We start from the raw sequence: 22294 nt of genomic DNA, 5'->3' as shown, positions 1-22294 counted from the left end.
TTTTTCACATCTTCATGGACACCACAATGATTTCCCACGTGTGGAATATTTTTCCTTGTAATAATGTATGGTTTGCAAAAATGGCAACTGCTGCGTTTGTGTAGATGAGAGAAGCAAAGTGTATGCGCGTTGTTGCCCTTAAAATAGCATCTGAATAACACGCCACTGACTTTAGACTAGGAATTGTTTTCTGGAACTGCAAAATAGCACCAGGTGTACAAAGTCAATTGCGCTGGGTACAAGATAGGGCCCAATGACTCATTCATAAAAAATGCACTTGTTGTTTTTGAGCAAATTGCTTGAATCAATGATTCAATGACAAACACATTTTTTAATAGTCACTTGTCCTAACCTAGTGGCGTATCAATGTAATCGATACAATCGGTATTTGAAGCGCCAAAAGCTTACTTTCGCTACTGCAGACATCAGTGTTTAGATCTGAACTATGTTTGTTCAAAGTTTATTATAAGCCCAAAGGTTGATTTTTGGTGCAGCATCAAATTTATAACAATAAAAACGGCATACATCAGCTTGAAAATACCTGCAGCCCATTATCATCAAAAAGGAAAAATGTTATATATTTTATGGCACATCTTATTCATCCATTTCGGAGATCATTAATCTATCAGTTCATTTTTGACAGATGCTTTAGAAAAAAATCCATCCGGCAGCTCTCTTCGCTAAAGTCTAAGCTCCCATTGATGTCATGATGAATATTCTCTGATAAATCAAGCCTTTGTAATAAGAAGCATCCCAGTGATACTCTGAGTGGCGAGACAATGCCTCATAAAATAATAAAAGACTGAATCCCACTTACCAGGCCATGTTGAACTCCACGTGGGCGTCAAAGAAGCCCACAACAGGAGCAGTGGCTGCGTTCCAGCCGTGAATCCTGGCCCGAATGAGTCCCTCTCTCTTACTGTTCCTCACGATCTTCACCAGGCCAGGATATCGCTTATTCACGTAACGATCCAGATTGAACTTCAGCTCCACTACGAGAGAAAAACAGATCATGTGAAGCCAAACTTCCTACGTCAATAATAGGGATCTCGACATCTGTCCATTTATTATATGAAGGTCAAATTGTTTTGTAAAGCCTTTTTCATGCCTTTTTGCGTTTCTTTTGTTTGTTACGTTTATGCATAGACTTTATTGTTAAGATATTGATTAATAATGGTTATTGATTCAGTCCAACAAACTTAAGGCCCTTGCACACTGAGTCCGAAATTATCGCATGCGTTTTTTCGCTTTCGTGATTTGGTGGCTCTGAATTCACCTTTGGCTAAGTCCCGCCCCCCTTAGTTACTGTTGCTACGTCCGACAACTTCATATTGTTCGACTGTGTCAACACGGTGGCGGTAACGTTATTCACCTTCAAAACTACCACAACAGCGTGTCTGTAACATTAACGTTAGGTGTTTGTATCTTGAATAACAAAGTTAGCTAACATCCAGCCTCTAGTCAAAACATACAATCCTGACTTAGGTGATAACTAAACTATCGCTAAGCTTGCTTGCTTGCACCTTGATTCTTCATTAATTATGGTAGAGAACTGAAATCATAACCTAAAACAGCATAAAACTGTCTAACTAGTATAACTTCACAGTAAGGTTAAAAGCAAAATGTACCTAAAGCACACAAAAGTGTGCTTGTTGATCCTTGAGGGGTTTAGCTGACTGTGAGGACGTCCACACAGTTTAATCCAAAGATGACACTTGTCAGGATTTGACTTCGGTTTTGGGAAGGGAAAAAAACGGACACCCCCCTCCAACCTCTCTGGAAAACGTGTATCTGTGTTACAAATGCCCCAGGCACAACGTTTAACCATATTTTTGATAAAACTACGACGGTAATAGCCTGCCGAGACCAAAAATATGAGACGCCTGTGTTAAAGTCAATGGAGCGCTGTGAAAAAGTGTCGGACCTCTGTGGGAGCTCGTTCTTGGCTGCGCTGTGATTGGTCAATCTACATTCTAGGGTGTGGCTTAGCCAAAGGCGAATTGTCAAAACACCATTCAAAATGCTTGCTACGGAAAGCAAGTTTTTTTTTGACGGACGAAAGTTTCGGAGGCAGTGTACAAGTGTGATTAACATAACGTGAGGTCGTATTTATTTTTTAACGCGCGAAAATTTCGGGCGCGAATTACGAACTCAGTGTGCAAGGGCCTTTACACATTCTAATCTTCTAAACAAAGAGTGAAATATCATTCTTTGTGTGAAATTTTTCTCCAAATAGACAAAAATTTTGTGAAGTGTTGTGTGATGTGTGAATAAAATGGATCAAGGTAAACATAATCATGGTAAATATTTTTCATCAAGCTGCAATTTTGTTAAATTATGCAAAAAGTGTGAATTTATTCATTACGTATGTTTTTAGATACATATAATGCAAACTGTTAAATGCTGTCTCTTAAAAAGTTTCTCAAAATGTTTAAAATGTCCTTTTCATCACCCTCATTTACATCTCAGAATTTGAGCTGTGATGGAAATGAAAGACAATTTGGTTAAACTTTAAGGTGTCCTTACAGTGTAATTATACAATTAACTTCACATACTTATTATATAATAAAGGTTAGGGTTAAAGTTTGGTGTCACTATGCATAATTGACTGATATTACTATAGTAACTACACATAAAATGTCTAACAGGGACACAATAAAATAACGTTTTACCGGCAATTCTTCTGTGATATAGTTACTGTACATCCACATAAAAGTAAACAAATTAAACATTAGTGAGAGTTTGAATGCGTTTTCAGAAGTCCACATGGCTAAAATCGGAAGAAACACCCCTAGACCCTTACGCTCATGAATCTGAGCAAACAAAACACATTCAGGTTTAAGGAAAAGGCTTGAGCAGACTCCTGGATGATAAACGTACAGCATAAAAGAAAAAAGAAGGTTTTAGTGGCACTATAAATGACATGGTAAATAAATCTGCCTGCATCTCCCCACTCCTTTAGTCTCTCAGAGTTAGCTATCTGTCCTCATTCAATAAGAACTCTAGGAAGTAAACAAATGGAGTGCAAGGAGAACACGCACACACTCAGAGAGACACACGCACACATATACACACTCAAGAAAGATAGATGAGTGTTTGGGCTCTTTCCTGCAGGTTGCTGAGTGCTCTAGTTTCTATGGGGAGAGGAATAAGGAGGAACAGAGCACTCTTTAAGGCACTGATGCACACAACTACCTCCCCCTCTCATTCATCAGCGCAGAAGAACGATTAACATTTCAATCTTTCAGTGCAATGGGAACCCTTGAAACTGGACTTAATCACCCAAGAATATGATTTGAAATTACTTTACATTACTTTTATGTTTGCCCATAAACATGTATAGGACACATAGGCCATAGAACAAGTATGACTGTTTACTTTAATATTATATAATATGTATTAAAGTGCCCATTTATGTTATTTTAAAAGTTCTTAATGTTGTTTTGTCTCCTAAAGTAGGCCAAAAAACGATTTAATTTTCTCACATTATACATTGCAGCATCACTTCTTTTCTTACAGTGTCTGAAATGGTTCGATCAAGGATTCTGTCTCTCTGTTCCCCTCCTTTCCGAGAGCCTATTGGCTCTGATTGTTCAGATGGCCCAGTCTATTGTGACTGATCTACCGCTTACAACGCGTGTTGGAAATTAAACGTCCATTACCATATCTAAATTTCAGCTCTTGAGCTTTCTTAGCACTTGTAGACACAGTGATACGAACATTAACAATGGCGTACATTTTTTCATATCAATTTGAGCCCAGGTCCTGATCCTTTGGAATTGTACACCAAGTTTATTTGCTTTCGCAGCGCAGAAAACAGTGTCTTCTCGACATGTCGACAGCCCGGACCTACAACTACACTGTTTGAGGGCTGGTCAAAGTAGACATTTGCAAATGTATTACAATTGCAGTTCCGTGCAGGAAGTAAGACTGGCATTACCGAGGACTTATTTTAGGCAGTTCAGAATCAGTTCTTTCTTTTAGGAGATAATAACTCCAATTATCGTGCACTTTGATCTTTGAAAATGTGCAGACCTTGACATTCGCAAACCGGTATAATACACACTATATGAAAGGATCCGAATAAGCATAATAGGGGGCACTTTAAGATTACGATTGCTTTAAGATTATGGTTACTTTGATGGATGATCCCATTTCTCATTAGTGTAATGTAAAAATCAAACAAACCAAAAAAAAAAAAAAAAAAAAGATCTCATTTTCATTACTATTATAAATAAATTATAAATGCAATTTAGGACAACAAATATTATTATGATGCATACTAATATATTATACTTTGATATATATATATATATATATATATATAATTTTATTATTATTATTATTAAATAATTGAAATGCGAATGAGATTTTTTCACATTACAGCAAGCTACTGAGAAATTTCAATCTGATTGTCAGGAAAATAAAAATGCAGAAAATATAATGCAGGATTTGCTTTTTATATAAAAGATAAAAAAGTAATTTAATAATATATTCTTACATGTAATGTTTAAATTCCTTTTAATTTGATTTGGACATTTCTTATTTCCGTGAGATTCACTCGAGTGGTTTTTAGAAAAGCCTCTGCTAAATTAATAAATGTAATGTTAATGTATAGTACATAAATATGTTAATAAAAAGCTGACTGCTTTTAGTGTCAGCTATGCTCTGGTTATTATAACACGGCCACATTAGGGCGGGCACAAAATGCAATTGTGTTGAACAGCGCACACGCACACACACACAAATGTGTTGTGAAAAGTTATAAGATTGCCTCTGGTGCGTTCTGGGAGATACTGAAATTAAGAATCATGAGGCAGAAATATTTTATAAATTCCTCAATCAATAAAGAACAAATATCCATCCATCATACTGTGAATAGAAAAGCGAAAATAAGTTACGCAACACAGCAGGTCAAAATTGAGCATTATGAAAATATTTGAAATGCATACTGATCCAGATAAATGAGCTATGGCAAAGGGATTGCTTTGATTTATTTAATCAACATAGGGTTTTTATCATTTTTCATCTGCATACATCAAGAACTCTGCCTTGATATACAACCACACGCAATAAATAGTGAAGGCTGCATATGGCACTGGAATAGCAATTAATGTAATTAAAGAAAGCCATTTTCCTCATGAATGCACATGTCTACGTGTGTGCCATTGCACTTGTGTAAAAGTAAAGCTTAAAGGGATAGGTCACCCAAAAATGAAAATTCTAATAATTCTCCTTTTGTATTCAATGGAATAAAAAAGTGTTTGGAATGACATGATGGTGAGTAAATGATGATAAAATGTTCATTTTTGCATTAACTATTCACCACTAATGTTATCTATAGAATTTGGCTAATTATACAATTAAATTCCAAATGTATTAGGATTTTAAATGAGTAGTTTGCTTTTAGGGATAAATCCAGATGTCATTTACTAGCTGGAACCTCAAATAAAAGAACGTCCTTGAAACGTATTAAACAAACTCTTCATCTAAAAGGCCAAAATTTGGACTGAAACACATTATTATCTGTTTACAAGCAATGTCTAAATGAATTGAATTTCAAGGGCGCAATACAACTCCATGTCTGATGAGATGAGAAAAAATAGATGCAATGTCCCTTAATATTATTCACAAGGTGAGGATGAATGTTACCCTGCATAACAGGATTCAGCTGAGATTAATCCAAACAGACAGGGATGATGGAGGGAAAGAAAAGGAGGACAAAAACCTTATTGGCTTCAGTGAACAGTGTAACACGAGTACGGTACTCTATTAAATATCTTCATAATGGACAAGAGACAGAGAGACAGAGACGTGCTCGCTAAGGTCAATTCATTATTCAAGTGTTGAGGGTGTCTGTGCTTCCAGCCGTTTTTTGGGGCGTGAGCGCTAAACCAGAGACGACAAGCTACAGCGCTGAGAAAAGGTCAAGTAGGCAACCTTTGCATGTTAACAGTTTAATGTCAGCTAGAAGAAGCTGAAACATCAGCAGGAAATTAGCATATGAAATTAGAAATGGTCAACGCCGCATCCAGAGAAGCTGACTGTGTGAGATAACAGTAAATTGGGAAGATAGTGGTACTGCAAGTCATCTGTTCTTCACAACGCTGCTCCTGTGTGGGTATCTCTTTGTGTTCGCAAACAAGATTGAGAAGTACTGCCGTTTTAAAAATGTCTATCTGCTAAAGGGACATTTTGTCAACACACACACACACACATATACAAATATATATATATATATACAAATATATATATATATATATATATATATATATATATATATATATATATATATATATAAAATAAAAGGTATATATAATACATCCACTATCGGTCAAAAGTTTGGAATCATTAGGATTTTTTTATGTTTTTGAAAGAAGTGCTCACTAATGCTGCATTTATTTGATTAAAAATACAGTGATACTGTGAAATATTACTATCTGTTTATATCTGAATATATTTTAAAATGTAATTCATTCCTAAATTTTCAGCATCATTATTCCAGTCTTCAGTGTCACATGATCTTCCAGAAATCATTCTAAAATGCTGATTTGGTGCTCAGGTATTATCAAGAATTATTGATTTTCAAATAATAATGATGGTTCTTATTCAGTGCTAAAAACATTTTTTGCTGTTTTATTTTTTTGTGGACACCATTATATATTAATGTCAGGATTCTTTGATGAATAGAAAGTTTAGAGTTAAGTTAAGTTAAAAGAACAGCACTTATTTTATTTAACATTATAATTGCCTTTACTGTACCTAATTGAATGCATCCTTGCTGAATAAAATTTTTATTATTATTCAAATCTTACTGACCTCAAACTTTTTAATGATATTCACAAAAACATTAAGCAGCAAAAACTGCTTCCAACATTGATAGTAATAAGAAATGTACCAAATCAGCATAGACTGTAGTAATAGTTGTTGAACATTTCCATCACTGAAATAAATTACATTTTAAAATATATTACATAAGAAATCATAATAGCAAAATAGCTATTTTAAATTGTTATAATATTTCACAATATTAGTGATTTTACTGTATTTTTGATCAAATATTGAGAATCAGAGAAAATGATTTAAAATGTTTCATTTTAATCTTCAGAATGAACCAATTTGCTAAAATGAATTCCGAACAATGCATCAGAGATTGGCCCTGTGTCAAATGGCACACTCGATGCAGACTTTTGGTCTCATGGCCTTCGCTCAAGCGTGTCCATGAGCTCCACAAGCCTGTAGGGTATCCCATTTATCATTTTATGATTCAGAAGGGTGCTCATGAGCGGCCCTCTTTACAACCTCTATGATCCCAAGCCAAACCTGCACTCAAATGAACTATACCCAACAGTGATGAAAAGGATTCTAGAAGAGAGTGATTGAATCTTGCTCTACTTGCACGGTTTTAAGGCTGCTATAAATAATGTGACACAGAAAACATTTTCAAGTTAAATTGTAAAAAAAAAAATATATATATATTTTGAGAACATTTGAGTCACTGTCACAGTAACATTTTTACAATTTATTTGTATCAATACTTTTATACTGGTCTAATCTGACCAGATACAATGACTGCGAAATGCACAGTATCAGTTGCAACAGTAAGAATGTCTTTTCTTTTAAAAGAGCGATCTGTCTTTTCTTTCAAAGATTATTTATAAACCCGGAGCTGTGTGCAAGAGTACACACCTAAAGGTTTACTCTCGAGGTGTTTGTCTCTTGCTGTTTATTTTTCCTCTTTTTCTCAGTCTTTAAGCTCTGTCTCTAACCCAGCAACAAAAAGGTTTGTTTGCTCAGACAAAACACAGACTGTAGCTGCATTCCAAAACAGGTTACTCATATTTTATCTTGGGATGTCGCGATGTGTTTATTTACACAGCATTTTATGTACACTTTCTTTATAAAATCTTTTATGTCTGGAGCAACAGGAGAAACTGGTAAACATTTAACAGCTGCATTCGTTTCAGACTAAACAAAGCGATGAATAAATCGCAGAGGGATGTGTCCTTACCGCTGTCACTGTTGTCATCCACCAGTATGATTTCTTTGAGCAGGTGTGCCGGAGTGTGGTTGACCACGCTGTGAACAGAACGCAGGATGACAGATAGAGCTTCGTTCACAAAGATGAAGACCACGGAGATCTGGGGAAGGTCATCGGGGTAGGTCAACTGCTTACACCTGGAGAAAACAGACATCAATGTATTCAGTTTGCAGGTTATATATGTATATATAAATGTGAGGGCATTTAACATTTTTAATGATGGAAAAATCCCAATTGACCATTGTGGCGAGCAGGACGAGGCCGAGGGCCGTGATTACTGATGAGCGACACCTACGCGACGCACCGGTCTCGTATCTCTCACGGAGGAGAGGAAGCATAAAGGATGAGCGACGACAATGGAGATGGAGAGACCGGTGTGTCGCGCAGGTGTCACAATTTGTTGACAAAACCAAGATGTTCATGGTGGAAAGCTTGATCACAAACAAAGAAATCTATCAGTTAAAGAAAATTTTAAGAATTTTAAACCCTGATCTTATAAATGATAATAGCTAAAAAGCCAAACGTGATGCGTGGGTTTCTTTTCTTTTAAAAATGAATGAAATTAATATTGCTTCCTTGAATATTAATGGAGCTAGAGATTTTAAGAAAAGAATGGAAATTTATGAATTTGTGAAACAAAACAAGTTAGATGTGGTGATGCTGCAAGAAACTCATAGTGATCTAAAAAATGCTTCTGATTGGGCTAGAGAGTGGGGTGGTCTTTTGATTTTAAGTCATAATACTTCACTTAGTAGTGGAGTTGCCCAAAAGTTTAACCCACGTTCTTTTCAAGTAGAAGAAATAGTAAAAGGTAGACTTTTAAAAGTAAGAGAATGTTATTGTTTTTATTTGTGTGTACTGTCCTGTCTCCGCAATAGAGAGAATGTTGTTTTTAAATATATTGTGTACTGTCTGTGTTACAAAAATGTAATCAAGAAGAGTTTTTGTTTTTGGGAGGTGATTTTAACTGCACTTAATCTAATCTAGACAGGATTCATTTAGAACCTCATATATCTTCTAGAAATCGATTTATTCAATTTGTTAAGATGCATGAACTGTGTGATGTTTTTGAGACGATTAAAGGGCATGCAAAAACAGTATACTTGGACTCATGTGCGTGATAGAATCATGAATCATTTATATAGCAAGATTGGACCGATTTTACGTTTTCAAACACCATTATAATGTTATAAGGAACTGTCACAATGTACCTGTTAGTTTTTCTGACCACTGAATGGTCAAATGTTCAGTTTTTATAACTCTGTACAACAATGGTAGGATGTAGGATGTAGGAAAAGCACAAATTAAGCAACTTTGTTTATTTGGAGGCTGATATTTTAAAACTCCAAGAACTGGCAGAGTCTACTGGTACAAGAGGTTTCTTAGACTTACTTTTAGATAAAAAAAAAAAAAAACACAATTGGCTGATCTACTTGGTTCCAGGACAGAGGTCGAGATTTAAAAATATGAATCAAATGGATGCTTCAACTAAATTCTTTTTTAATTTAGAAAAAAAGAATGGTCAAAGTAGAAACATTCATCCTTTGCTGGAATTCTTTTGAAAGATCTTTCGGATATTTGCCAGAGGGCAGTTGGTTTTTATGAGAATTTATATAAAAGTGAAGTTGCTGTATAGAGCTAGAAAATGAGGGTGAGTTTTTCTTTGAAAAGGGCTACTCGTCCTCTGAGTATGAGTGAGCTACAGAAGGCACTTCAAGGGATGGTGTCTGGAAAAACACCAGGCATCGATGGTATACCAGTGGACTTTTACAAGTCTTTTTGGTCAACAATAGGAGAAGATCTCCTAGAGGTCTTGAATACCAGTCTGGCAAGGGGTAAACTGCCTCAAAGTTGCCTCAAAAAAGGAGATCTTGGAGACATAAAGTGTTGGCGTCCAGTTTCTTTGCTCTGCGCCGACTACAAGCTTTTATCGAAGGTCTTAGCTAACAGACTGGCTAATGTAATGGACAGTGTTATTCATCCTGATCAAACCTACTGTGTCCCAGGTAGATCGATATTTGACAACATTTCTTTTATTCGTGATCTTATCGAAGTCTCCAAGATGCTAAACCTAACTTGTGGTTTTATTTCATTAGATCAAGAAAAAGCTTTTGATCGGGTAGAACATTGTTTTTTATGGAATGTTTTAAATGCATTTGGCTTTAGTGAGAGTTTTATTAACTACATTAAAGTCCTTTATAATGATGTGGAGAGTATTTTAAAGGTCAATGGTGGTTTATGTACTCCTCTTACAGTTTTTAGAGGCATAAGACAGGGTTGTGCATTATCTGGAATGTTATATTCTTTAGCAATTGAGCCTTTGTTAAATCAGATAAGGTGTAAACTTCAAGGTGTAATTTGAGCAGAATGAGGGAATAAATTCATACTGTCGGCCTATGCGGATGATGTGACTGTGTGTATCAATGGACAAAGTGATATTCAGGCTCTGTTAAATTTGTTGCAAACTTTAAAAAATATATCTTCTGCTAATATAAACTGGAAAAAAGTGAAGCTTTTTTAATAGGGGATTGGAAAAATGATAAACCAAACCTTCCTATTGGCCTGGAGTGGGGAAAAATTGGTTTTAAATATTTAGGAATTTTTATTGGAGATGAAGTAGTTACACAAAAAAACTGGGAGGGTATAATTGAGAAAGTTAAAGGTCGACTTGGGAAATGGAAATGGCTGCTTCCAAAAATGTCATTTAGAGGGCGAGCTTTAATTGCTAATAATTTAGTGGCTTCTTCGCTGTGGCACAAGTTTGCTTGTCTAGATCCCCGTTAACTTTGTTAAAAAGTTTGTTTGTTTTTTTGGGGATAAGATGCATTGGGTCCCGCAAAGTGTTTTATTTCTTTCCAAAGAAGAAGGTGGTCAGGGACTGATACATCTGCAAAGTAAAATAGCTGCTTTTAGATTACAATTTGTGCAAAGACTTTGAACTGTTTCAGATGTTTTTAACTCGAATTAGTTTGTAGCAAGATTGATTTTGAATAGGTTGGGTAATTAGGTTTTCCTATGTTGTGGATAAGTGTGGAATCTTTTTACTTTTCAAAAAGTGGAAGACTCAAAATCTCTTTACTGGCTATTAGAAGAACCTTTAATCCATGGGAAGCGTTTGGATTTAACAAACTATTTTTTCCTTCCCGGACTAAACAAAGCACGTATTGACAACAAAATAGTGACTCTTGGCCATTTGCTGGAAGTAGCTGGACTTGATTTTGAAAACAAGGAATCAACATCTCGATATCTTGGAATCAATACTACTCGCATTATAGCACAACTTCTTCAGATGTGGGATTCTGCTATAAGTGATCAAGAGAGACTTTTGTTATTTGACTATAAAAACGAACTGTGTCATCCAGACTTGGAAGAGTGTTTTCCAGTTTTGATTTTTGCTCTTAAGGTGGATAGGTGCACTGGGTTTTATCTTGAATAAGCTGATTCTTTAAGTGTTGATTTTTATTTTTTTTTCCTGTGACAAAAAGCTTTTGTATAAATACTGTGTAAGTGGTTTCAACAAGAAAAAGTTGAATAATAGGATAGATACACCTTGGCGTGTTTTTTTTTTTTTTTTTAGTTGAATGAAGAAAAAAAAGAAAAGAATGGAGAGTCTTTTACAAACCACCTTTGACCAAAAAGACAGGAGACTTACAATGGAGAATTGTTCATGGTGTTATTGCAGTCAATGCTTTTACTTCTGTTTTAAATAGCACTGATAAGTGTCCTTTTTGTGATGACAGAGAAACTATTTTTCCTGCTTTTTTAAACTGTTACAGACTTGAACCACTGTTTTCTGTTTTAAAAGATGTTTTTAAAAAATGCAATGAGGTATTCTCACAAGAGATTTTCATTTTAGGATGTAAATATGTCTTAAAGAAAAAGTTTGTGTGTCAACTGCTTAATTTTGTGGTGGGACAAGCAAAAATGGCCATCTATTTGAGCAGGAGAAAAAATTGAAAAAATTGAACAGGATGTAGTACAAAACATTGTTGTATTGTTTTTTTTAAATTGGTACAATCTAGAATCTTAATTGATTTTTATTATTATACATGTATTGATGATCTGCTTTCCTTTGAAAATATTTGGAGCTGTAATGATGCTCTATGTGCTATTTTTGAAGATGAATTAATTTTCACACTTTACTGATTTATATTAAGTTTATTTTGATTTTTGATTTTTTTTGAGGCTATATAATTGTAACAAGATGAATTTTTGTAAACAAAACCTTTGTGAATTATCAAAACAATCTCTCTCTCTCTCTCTCTCTCTCTCTCAAACTGCATTAATAACTGCATTAGTCTGCTATCAGTGGCTGAAGCCTCCGTTACTAGCTCTAAAATTACATTTGGGAATTAGCAACGGAGGCCTGGGATGAGATGCATAAGAAATTAGTCCTACACACAAGAGTGTTTTAAGGACAAAAACCTGACAAAAGTCTTGAAATACATCATCTGAACAATGTTTTGAGGTGTGGTAACCTGTTGATTTATTTAAAACTAATGCTTTGTGTTATGGCCGGATTACCACCTCGGGTATGCATTATTTTTCTAATAATTCAACGGCCCGTCGTGAATTATTCCTTACAAAATACAACTCTTAAGTCTCAAAATTTAAGATTAGTTAAATATTCCCATATTGACTGCATTCTAGCTATTGACAAAGACTGACAAGCCCCTAAATTCATTCCCACATGTACCCGTATCTTGTGGGGAAAATTGAGGCATGCCAATATAGCCTTTATTTCACACTGTAAATGCAGACTTGTTACTATGGCAACCATAAGTTCTTGATCAACATCTCACTGTGAAATCCCTCCCTCTATCCATCCTGAGCCCTGGGAAAACAGCATGAGGCTCCTGCCTGTGTGGACTTTACTCTCAGCTCTTTTAATATGGCTGAGGATTACGGAGCTCAGGAATAGGTTATATTTCATAAAATACGATTACAGAGTCTAGGTTTGGCATTTAGCAGATTAAAATTCTCTGGGCAATCACATTATTGAAGAATACCAAAGTTGTTTGCTCACAAAAAAGGTATACTGAACAAAAATGGATCAAATTACATACAACCAAGACAATAAAAGCATATATGTGCATCAATATTGCACTGAACTGGTATTAGTTAATAATGAGCATCGGTACAGTATATATTCTAAAATGTGCAGACACTACAACAATACATCCACATCCACATCCACATACACACACCTGAAAAGCACTGTTTATTTCATTTGTATCTTTGATCTTATTTTATTACTGACTCTTTTATAAGGCACTTGAGTATTATTTTCTTGTTTCCTTTCTCTTCTACAACTTTTCTTCTGATCTATTTGTTTGTGACCTCTCTTTCACTATGTGTTTTCAAATCCCTACTATTACTAACACACGTAAATCAAATGTCACACGTAGGAGGCAGTACAAACCTAACAACCTGCGTACCTTTCCGGTGTCTTCTATTACTTTGTTCTCTTTTCCTATTGGTCTCTGGAATTGCCAGTCTGCTGTAAACAAAGCTGATTTCATTACATCTAATTCTAGTCATTCAGGTCTCAGCCTATTGGCACTGACTGAGACCTGGATCAGACCAGAGGACACTGCCACACCTGCTGCCCTCTCCACTAACTTCACTTTCTCACACACCCCTCGCCTGACCAGAAGGGGTGGAGGTACTGGTCTTCTCATCTCAAATGTTTGGACTTGGACAACAGCTCATTTGAATTTCATTCCATTACCATCACTAGTCCTATTAAAATCCATTTTGTAGCTGTTTATTGTCCCCCAGGTCAGCTTGGCAGTTTACTGGAGGAGCTTGATGTGGTACTCTCATCCTTCCCGGAGGATGGTACCCCTCTCATAATTCTTGGAGACTTCAACATCCACCTAGAAAAACCTCAGGCTGCTGATTTCCACACTCTGCTTGCCTCATTCGATCTCAAACGAGTATCCACTGTGGCTACTCACAAATCAGGTAACCAATTGGACCTTATTTACACGCGCTACTGCTCCACTGACCATACACTGGTCACTCCGCTGCACACCTCAGATCACTTCCTCCTCACTCTCAACCTGCCTCAGAACACAACACACACTCCTCCACAGGTCACCTTTTGGCGAAACCTATGCTCACTCTCACCCTCTCGCCTATCCTCTTTGGTCTCATCAACACTTCCTCCACCTGATCAGCTCTCAACACTAACAGTGCAACTGATACTATTTTCTCCACTTTAACGTCCTGCTTGGACAACTTCTGTCCCCTTTCCTCCAGGCCAGCCCACGCCACACCCTCTGCCCCCTGGTTATCTGATGTTCTCCGAGAATATCGTTCTAAACTCAGGGTGCAGAGAGGAAGTGGTGCAAATCGAAAGATCTTACTGACCTTGGTCTTTATCAATCCCTCCTCTCTTCCTTCTCTGCTAATATCTCTACTTCTAAAATGACTCACTATCACAACAAAATTAACAATTCTTCTGACTCTCGCATGCTTTCCAAAACCTTCTCCTCTCTTCTCAAACCTCCCCCTTCATGAACCCTAACAGCAGACGATTTTGCCACACTTTTCATAATTAAAACAACCACCATCAGCGGCCAATTTACTAAACCACAAACTGACACGCACATCTTACCAGCTAACACACACATTCTACCCTCCTTATCTCTGCTTTCAGACGCAGAAGTATCCAAACTCCTCCTTTCCAATCGCCCTACTGCCTGTCCGCTTGATCCTATTCCCACTAATCTACTTCAAGCCATTTCTTCCTCAGTTGTACCCACACTCACGCACATCATCAACACCTCTCTTCACACTGGTACCTTTCCCACAGCATTTAAGCAGGCTCAGATAACCCCACTGCTTAAGAAACCCACTCTAAATCCAGCACGTTTGGAAAATTACAGACCGGTATCCCTTCTTCCATTCGTCGCAAAAACGAGTTGTTTTCAACAAGATATCTTCCTTTCTTACACAGAACAACCTCCAGGAGAACAACCAGTCTGGTTTCAAAAGCGGACACTCAACTGAGACTGTCCTGCTCTCAGTAATTGAAGCTCTGAGACTGGCAAGAGCAGCTTCCAAATCCTCAGTTCTCATCCTGCTAGATCTGTCTGCTGCCTTTGACACAGTTAACCACCAGATCCTTCTGTCAATCCTAAAGACGAAAGGCATCTCGGGAACCGCACTCCAATGGTTCAAGTCTTACCTCTCAGGTAGGTCCTTCAGGGTGTCTTGGAGGGGTAAAGTGTCTAAGACCCAACATCTAGCTACTGGGGTGCCTCAGGGCTCAGTGCTTGGACCACTTCTCTTCTCTATCTACATGTCATCACTTGGATCTGTGATTCAGAAACATGGCTTTTCCTATCACTGCTACGCTAATGACACACAACTCTTCCTCTCATTCAAGCCTGATGATCCAACGGTAGCTGCTCGCATCTCAGCCAGCCTGACAGACATTTTTGGCTGGATGAAGGACCACCACCTTCAACTAAACCTTGCAAAGACAGAGCTGCTTGTGGTCTCGGCCAACCAAACACTACACCACAACTTCTCCATTCAGCTTGGTTCGTCATCCATAACTCCTTCCAGGTCAGCCAGAACCTTGGAGTTGTGATTGATGATCAATTGAACTTCACAGACCACATTGCTAGAACTGCCCGGTCCTGCAGATTCGCCTTATACAACATTAGTAGGATCAGGCCCTTCCTATCAGAGCATGCTACACAACTCCTTGTCCAAGCGCTTGTTCTATCCAGACTGGACTACTGTAAAGCTCTCCTGGCTGGTCTTCCAGCTTGCACTGTCAAACCTCTGCAACTGATCCAGAATGCTGCAGCTAGAGTGGTCTTTAACGAGCCGAAGAAAGCACACGTCACTCCTCTCCTCACTAAATTGCACTGGTTGCCAGTTGCCGCTCGCATCAAATTCAAGTCACTGACACTTGCCTACAGAACAACCACTGGCTCTGCTCCCTTTTACCTAAACTCATTACTTCAGACCTACATGCCATCCAGAAACTTGTGCTCTGCAAGTGAACGTCGTCTTGTGGTGCCATCTCAAAGAGGCACAGAATCTCTTTCTCAGACCTTTACCTTGACTGTTCCCTGCTGGTGGAATGATCTGCATAACTCAACCAGAGCTGCTGAGTCCATAGCCATTTTCAAGAAACGGCTGAAGACACATCTTTTTCGGCAGCACTTGATCTATTAATACTAACACTTTCTCTTCTATTCTATATCTATTTATTAAAAAATATATATATAAAAATACATGTACTGAGTTAGATTAAACTAGGAAGGGTCATAGCAGTTGCATATTCTTGTCCTATTGTTAGTTTAACTTCTTCTATTGTTCTCATTTGTAAGTCGCTTTGGATAAAAGCATCTACTAAATGAATAATGTAAATGTAAATGAAAGATAAAATATTATAGAGCAATAGAATGAACAGTGAAAGTAACAGAGGCTTGTACAATACATTTTAACAGGCATGGAAACAACTGAAGCAAGTATATATTTGATAAAAAAATTAAATCAACGAATATGATTCATATTCTTTTGGTTTCTATACCTAATATATTAAAAAAAATTACAAATGCAGTAAAAATACAGGCATGGGTATCGGCAAGTACCAAAAAAGAAAGTATCGGTATCGGTCTGGTTCTGGAAAAAGTGGTATCGGTGCATCCCTAATATATATATTATATAACAGTATGTATATATATTGCAGAACTATCTACATTTTGAAGAGTTGAATATAGTGTTTCAGATGAGGACATTTTTTCATTTATACTGCAAGACAACAATTACAGATCACAGATGACTAATGGTCCACTAAAACAATGAGTTTGGCCATATGCATGAGAATTTCTTTCATTACAACCTCCATAAATGATTTTCCTGTAAGATCTGAGGTCAGTAGGCAACTGTGCCTAGTCTAATGCAACCGCACTATCACTCTAGCACGAATACTGGTATTTTTATGCGGAATGTTAAACGGTGAAGGCTTTTTTGAAATAACAAGCATAAAATGTCCCTGTCTGACAGACATCACAGAAATACTGTGTCCAGAGAAATCACAAAAGTCTCTGTTTTAGCCCAAGGCTCTGTAAACGGCAAAAAAGATCTGACCATGGCTTGTGTGTTATAGCCTATCAGAAATCCTGGAGTCGCACCTCTACCCGTCAGTCATACTATGCACTGGGGTTTGCAGCATTGACTTTGAAGGATGGAGGTTTAGAGAGGAGGTATGCAGTTGAAGGGATGAGATGTGGTCTGATTCCATGGCAACTCTAGTCCTCGAGGTCCATTTACCTGCAGAGTTTAGCTCCAACACAACCAGGACTTGACATTAACACCTGCCAACCCACCAAATGCAGGTGGATTTCAGCAGTGGCGTGTAACATAATCACTCCCACTAGCCACTTTGGCGGGTTAAATGCTATATTAAATTAAATTAATATATACGGTGAGGGTTTCAGAGTGAAACGTGATGCTTTAATTATTAACATGCATGCAGGTTACGTGTTTCTTCCAGCGTCTCAGAGATCCATTCGCAGTAAATGCTGCACGATATGTGTCTCTGCGTGTGCTGTTTGTTTGGGTTTTCAATAACATTCATTTGGGAAAGCATATTAAGTCTGACACGCTTTGTGTTTCATAGCGAAGTGTTGCACTGTTATAATGTACATGCGCGGAGCGTGTCTCAGCAGCTCAGGTGAACAAACTCCATCTCTGCATATGCTGCGAGTACAGAAGTGAGCTAGTTGCCCATTAGGCTAAAATTGCTTACAGCAGCTTTAAATTGTCCTTTATTGTTAAGGATCTTCATCATGAAAAAGAGCAGAATGATTCCTGTGTAAATCGATGTAAAAACAAAACAAAAACATTCTTACATAAATTTCTGAGTTCAGTACAACAGTTTATGCATGAATGGATTTATGGATTTACAAAAAAAAATTATTCTGCTCATCATGAACAAGGCCCCCAAATTTTTTTTATTTATATAAAAGTATATGGACAAACCAGCATAAAAACAGTTTTTTTAAGATGTTACTCAAGAGTTACTCAAGCCCATTAAACAGAAAAAAAAACTAATCTTTTTTTCCCGCCCTTAAAAACATGGATAATGTTCCTTGATCCCCCTTCTGCCAGTCGATAATATTTATTGGCTCTGCCCCCCTTGGTGAAAATCCCCTCATCCAATCTGGAGCAACAGCTTTCCCTGTGTGAATTTACACACTTGCACCCACACACTCACACGTGTGAAAGAGCCACGTAGTCTTAGTGAGTCAGTAATGGTGATGTTCAGTGTTTTAACTGCAGGTGGAGAACAGTCAGTCTGAAATGATGCAACACCAAGTAGGTTTAATCCAAAGATATCCAAAAACACAATTCATATTAGGTGTTAAAAAATCTCAAATTCCCGCTCTATCTATAAACTATATGCAAACAATGACTACACTATACAAATAGACTAAGCCAGGGTTATTGAAGTTAAAGTCAGCATGAAACGGAAGATGTGAAAGTCTTTTCTTCCCCATCTTGACATAATATATACATGAATAATAATATGTAATAATAATAATAATATTAACAAATATTATGAATATTTGTACTCAATTAAAGATTACAAATGATTAAAAATAGGCTTGTTTTTCAAGCGTTGATGTGACTGCACTGTTGTTTTGGCACAATTGCTATTTCACCTGAACGCAGCGATGCTTTTCTTTGTGATAACACATAGAAGGATTTACTTGGATTTATTTGATGTATTCATGCACATTTTGTGGAAAAATATGGCTGGTGACATCAGTTTTGCATTCACAGTGCTTTGCATGAGCAATTGAGAAAAAAAAGAAGAAAAAAAAAGGGATTGGAATAACAGCAACCTGCTGGGAAGGAGAAAAAAAATGCTTTAATGGCTTGATCAATCAAACCTTCCTTATGCTGCTATGGCTGCAAAACTACATGGTATTAGAGGACTGTTATAAATATCTTTGAATGATATCTGCACAGCTGTCACTGTTGAAACTATCATAATATTTTGTTTTTTCTGCACTGGATGTTAGCCATAGCTGCATGCTCGCTTTAGTACAGTCTAGCTGATATAATAAATATTCCATAATCATGCAGTCCAAGAATTGATCATTTGACTTTTTTTTAGGCTGTAGTTTATAAAAGTGTCTGCTAAACAATCTTTATTTACATATATATATATAGCCTATTGATTATGACAATATTATGATAGTGATCATAATAGTATATGCTTATGTATGTATGTATATATATATATATATACACTGTATAAATAAAACTGTGTATGTATATATATATATATATATATATATATATATATATATATATATATATATATATATATATATACTGTATAAATATTTGCAGTATTTATTGTTTTATTGACTCATTAAACCAAAAGAATCTGTATGTGCATTTCAAATGACACAGATGCTTTTCCATACAACGTGGGCTGCGCTATGTTGTGTATTCATTTAGCTTCATGACCATAAGTAATGTTACACTTTCATTGCTCTAGTTACTATCTGCAATCTAGGCCATTGCTCAAGTCTGAATTTGTACCGCTGGACAGGGCCAGGCAGCTGCAGGCTGTAACAAGATGAGAGATGGACTCATCCGTGTGAAATAGAGCCAAAGCTGGCTGTCCAGTTATCATAATTTGACCTGGAACAAAGCATGACAGAAACAGACACCTAGATTAAGACGTATTCCCATCTCTCTCTCTCTCTCTTTTCCCACTGCCTCTCCCTGAATCATTTCTCTCCATAAGACTTCACATTAACCTCTAACACTTCCTTTCCATTCTGGTTCCAGTCTAGAAGCAACTTTCTGATTGTGATCATATACCTCAGCTAAAAAAAAACATTTGCCTTGTCACCGCTCCATGTTTTCACTGATAACATCTCATCAGTAGAAGAAGGAGTGTTGATAGATCTCAACAGCCTTTTGATCTCATTCCTGCTAAATAAAGACTCAAAAGAAGAACAATCCATTGATTCTATTATACGCGTTCTCTCAAAATGTAAACACTCTCTATAATGCCCTACACTCAATGTGCCAATACATTTCATTCATTTGTGATTGTTCAATCTCCTTATACAGTTTCCTGCATCATCTTTTCCTGAGTCAATAATAAAATGGCTCATTGATGTAGTTATATTGATTTGTTTTCTTTGGTTTGTGGTAAATTCATTTGCCTCAAGTAGTTTGAGCTAAGGTCAGCTTGACCTTTTTAAGAGACTACTTTTCTTGTGCCTGCATAAAATATACGGCCTTTGTAGTTTGAGAAAACACATCAATTAGACCTTCGGCCAGAGAGACTGAAGAACCACGTATCCTGAAGATTTGCAATTAAATATACATTAAAGACAAACGGCCATCAATGCACTGCCCCTTCTGGACATCAAAGACCTTTGGAGGATGACTCCTAGTAAGCATTAGCCAAGTAACACATCAACAACTGTTTGCATGGGATTTGCGTCAGAGAAACAAACCACTCTGAGGCTCAATGCTGCTGGCTGAATGCTACTGGTTGTGTTCTCTCAACGTGATCTCACGAGAATATGTGTGTATTTTTACAGAAAGAGTGGTTCTACCAAACGTACATTTACTTACGGTTTCATACCCATTGAAACGTACAATATTTACGTATTGACAGCACTAAACCATAAATTATTTACATTTGAACAACTTTACAGATGTACAAATGCATACGAATTCCTATTTATGAATATTAAAATCATGGCATTAAAGTTTTTTTTTCTATTGTATTCAACTGTCACATCAATTTATTTAATGCAGTTTACTCATCTACTTAATATGAAATAATAACATTTCGCTCTGTTCTGTGACTTCTGCTGCAAACCTGTTTCGATAGATTACATAATGTTAATCAATCGTTCAAGCATTATTTATCATGTCATATTTATTTTGTTCACCGTAGGACACAAAAGCCGTTTTCTCCTGTGCTGTGACTGATAACAGAATCATAAAATACACCAAAACGGAACATAAATTCACAAAAGACATCAATTTTATTAGTTTGCTGTAATCCAAATCTTTAGAATCCGTGCGATTGTGAGAAACAGATCCAAATTCAGCCCTTTATCCAGCGGTTTAATCTCCATTCTCAACAGCGACACGTCAAATCCCGCACTCTTTTGAATTAAAAAATTGCCGCGAAATGTGGGAAGTTCCAGAACGCAAGAAAAATGGAGGGTAAGCAACAGATTAAAATGTAGAAGTGCCGGTACTGCGTAGCTACCGGTGCGTACCGACCCACTTCGGCTACTGATGATAGGGTTTAGGGATCTAACATTAATAAAATGTTAAAAAGGAAATTATACAGATTTGTCTGATATAAAAGATTTGTAAATATTTCACGTTTTTTAGCTGTTAAAATGTAATAATGCTGTTTAAATGTTGCCAATATGCCCATTTTGTACGTTTCAGCATCTACCTAAACGTACAAAGTATGTTTTGTGTCTGTAAGAGTTACATATTAATACCCGTATTAACAATGAAACCAGGCTGGTTCTCTACAGGACCGTTTCAAAAGAGCACTGGGCCCTAACATCACAAGAGCCACCCAAATCTACCCAGTGAAGACCTATTCAATGAAGTCTTCAAATTATACAGTTGTTCAGCATATTAGAATGATTTCTGAAGGATCATGTGACACTGGAGACTGGAGTAATGATGCTGAAAATTCTGCTTTGCCATCACAGGAATAAATGACCTTTTAAAATATATTACAGAAAACAGTTCTTTAAATTGTGTATATATATTTTACCATAATACTGGTTTACTGTCTTTTAATCAAGTAGCTTGGTGAGCATAAGAGACTTCTTTCAGAAACATTTCACAGACTTAACGGACTTAATTAAACGAACTGTATTTTAGCACTGCCCATGAGAATGATACAAACACATTTCACAGTGTTGCTTGCAAAATTATGAAAGTGAGGGCTGCAAGCCGAAGTTCATTTTAATTTTTCATGTTTCTTACCAAACAAGAGCCTGTGAATTATTTACCACGATTACAGTACATGTTAAAGAAATCATTATCATTAAGTTTTCATTCTCGAAACAAGAAGAGGTGTATAATAGTTCCTTCCCCTCGTGCTGACTGAGGGTCGGATTTGTGATGGCTTGGATTGTGCAAGTCAGACGGCGATATCTTGGGTAACACATGTTTGTGTACAGGAGTGTGAATGATTGTGTTTATCAG

General features: G+C 36.7%; 1 protein-coding gene across 1 annotated transcript in view; it reads right to left on the bottom strand.

The window, feature by feature from the left end:
- The window catches only part of galnt9 (polypeptide N-acetylgalactosaminyltransferase 9), a 90284-nt gene that overhangs the window by 51592 nt on the left and 16398 nt on the right, over positions 1-22294 (bottom strand). Inside the window, exons 3-4 of the mRNA XM_084413330.1 lie at positions 8012-8178; positions 818-992 (exon numbers count right to left, since the gene is read on the bottom strand). Coding sequence (XP_084269456.1) covers positions 818-992; positions 8012-8178 — 342 coding nt within the window. The remainder of the gene's footprint in view (positions 1-817; positions 993-8011; positions 8179-22294) is intronic.

This window comes from Rutilus rutilus (genome assembly GCF_951802725.1).
Source record: "Rutilus rutilus genome assembly, chromosome: 7".
In the NCBI taxonomy this organism is placed as follows: domain Eukaryota; kingdom Metazoa; phylum Chordata; class Actinopteri; order Cypriniformes; family Leuciscidae; genus Rutilus; species Rutilus rutilus.
This window is presented reverse-complemented; position numbering and strand designations above follow the sequence as displayed.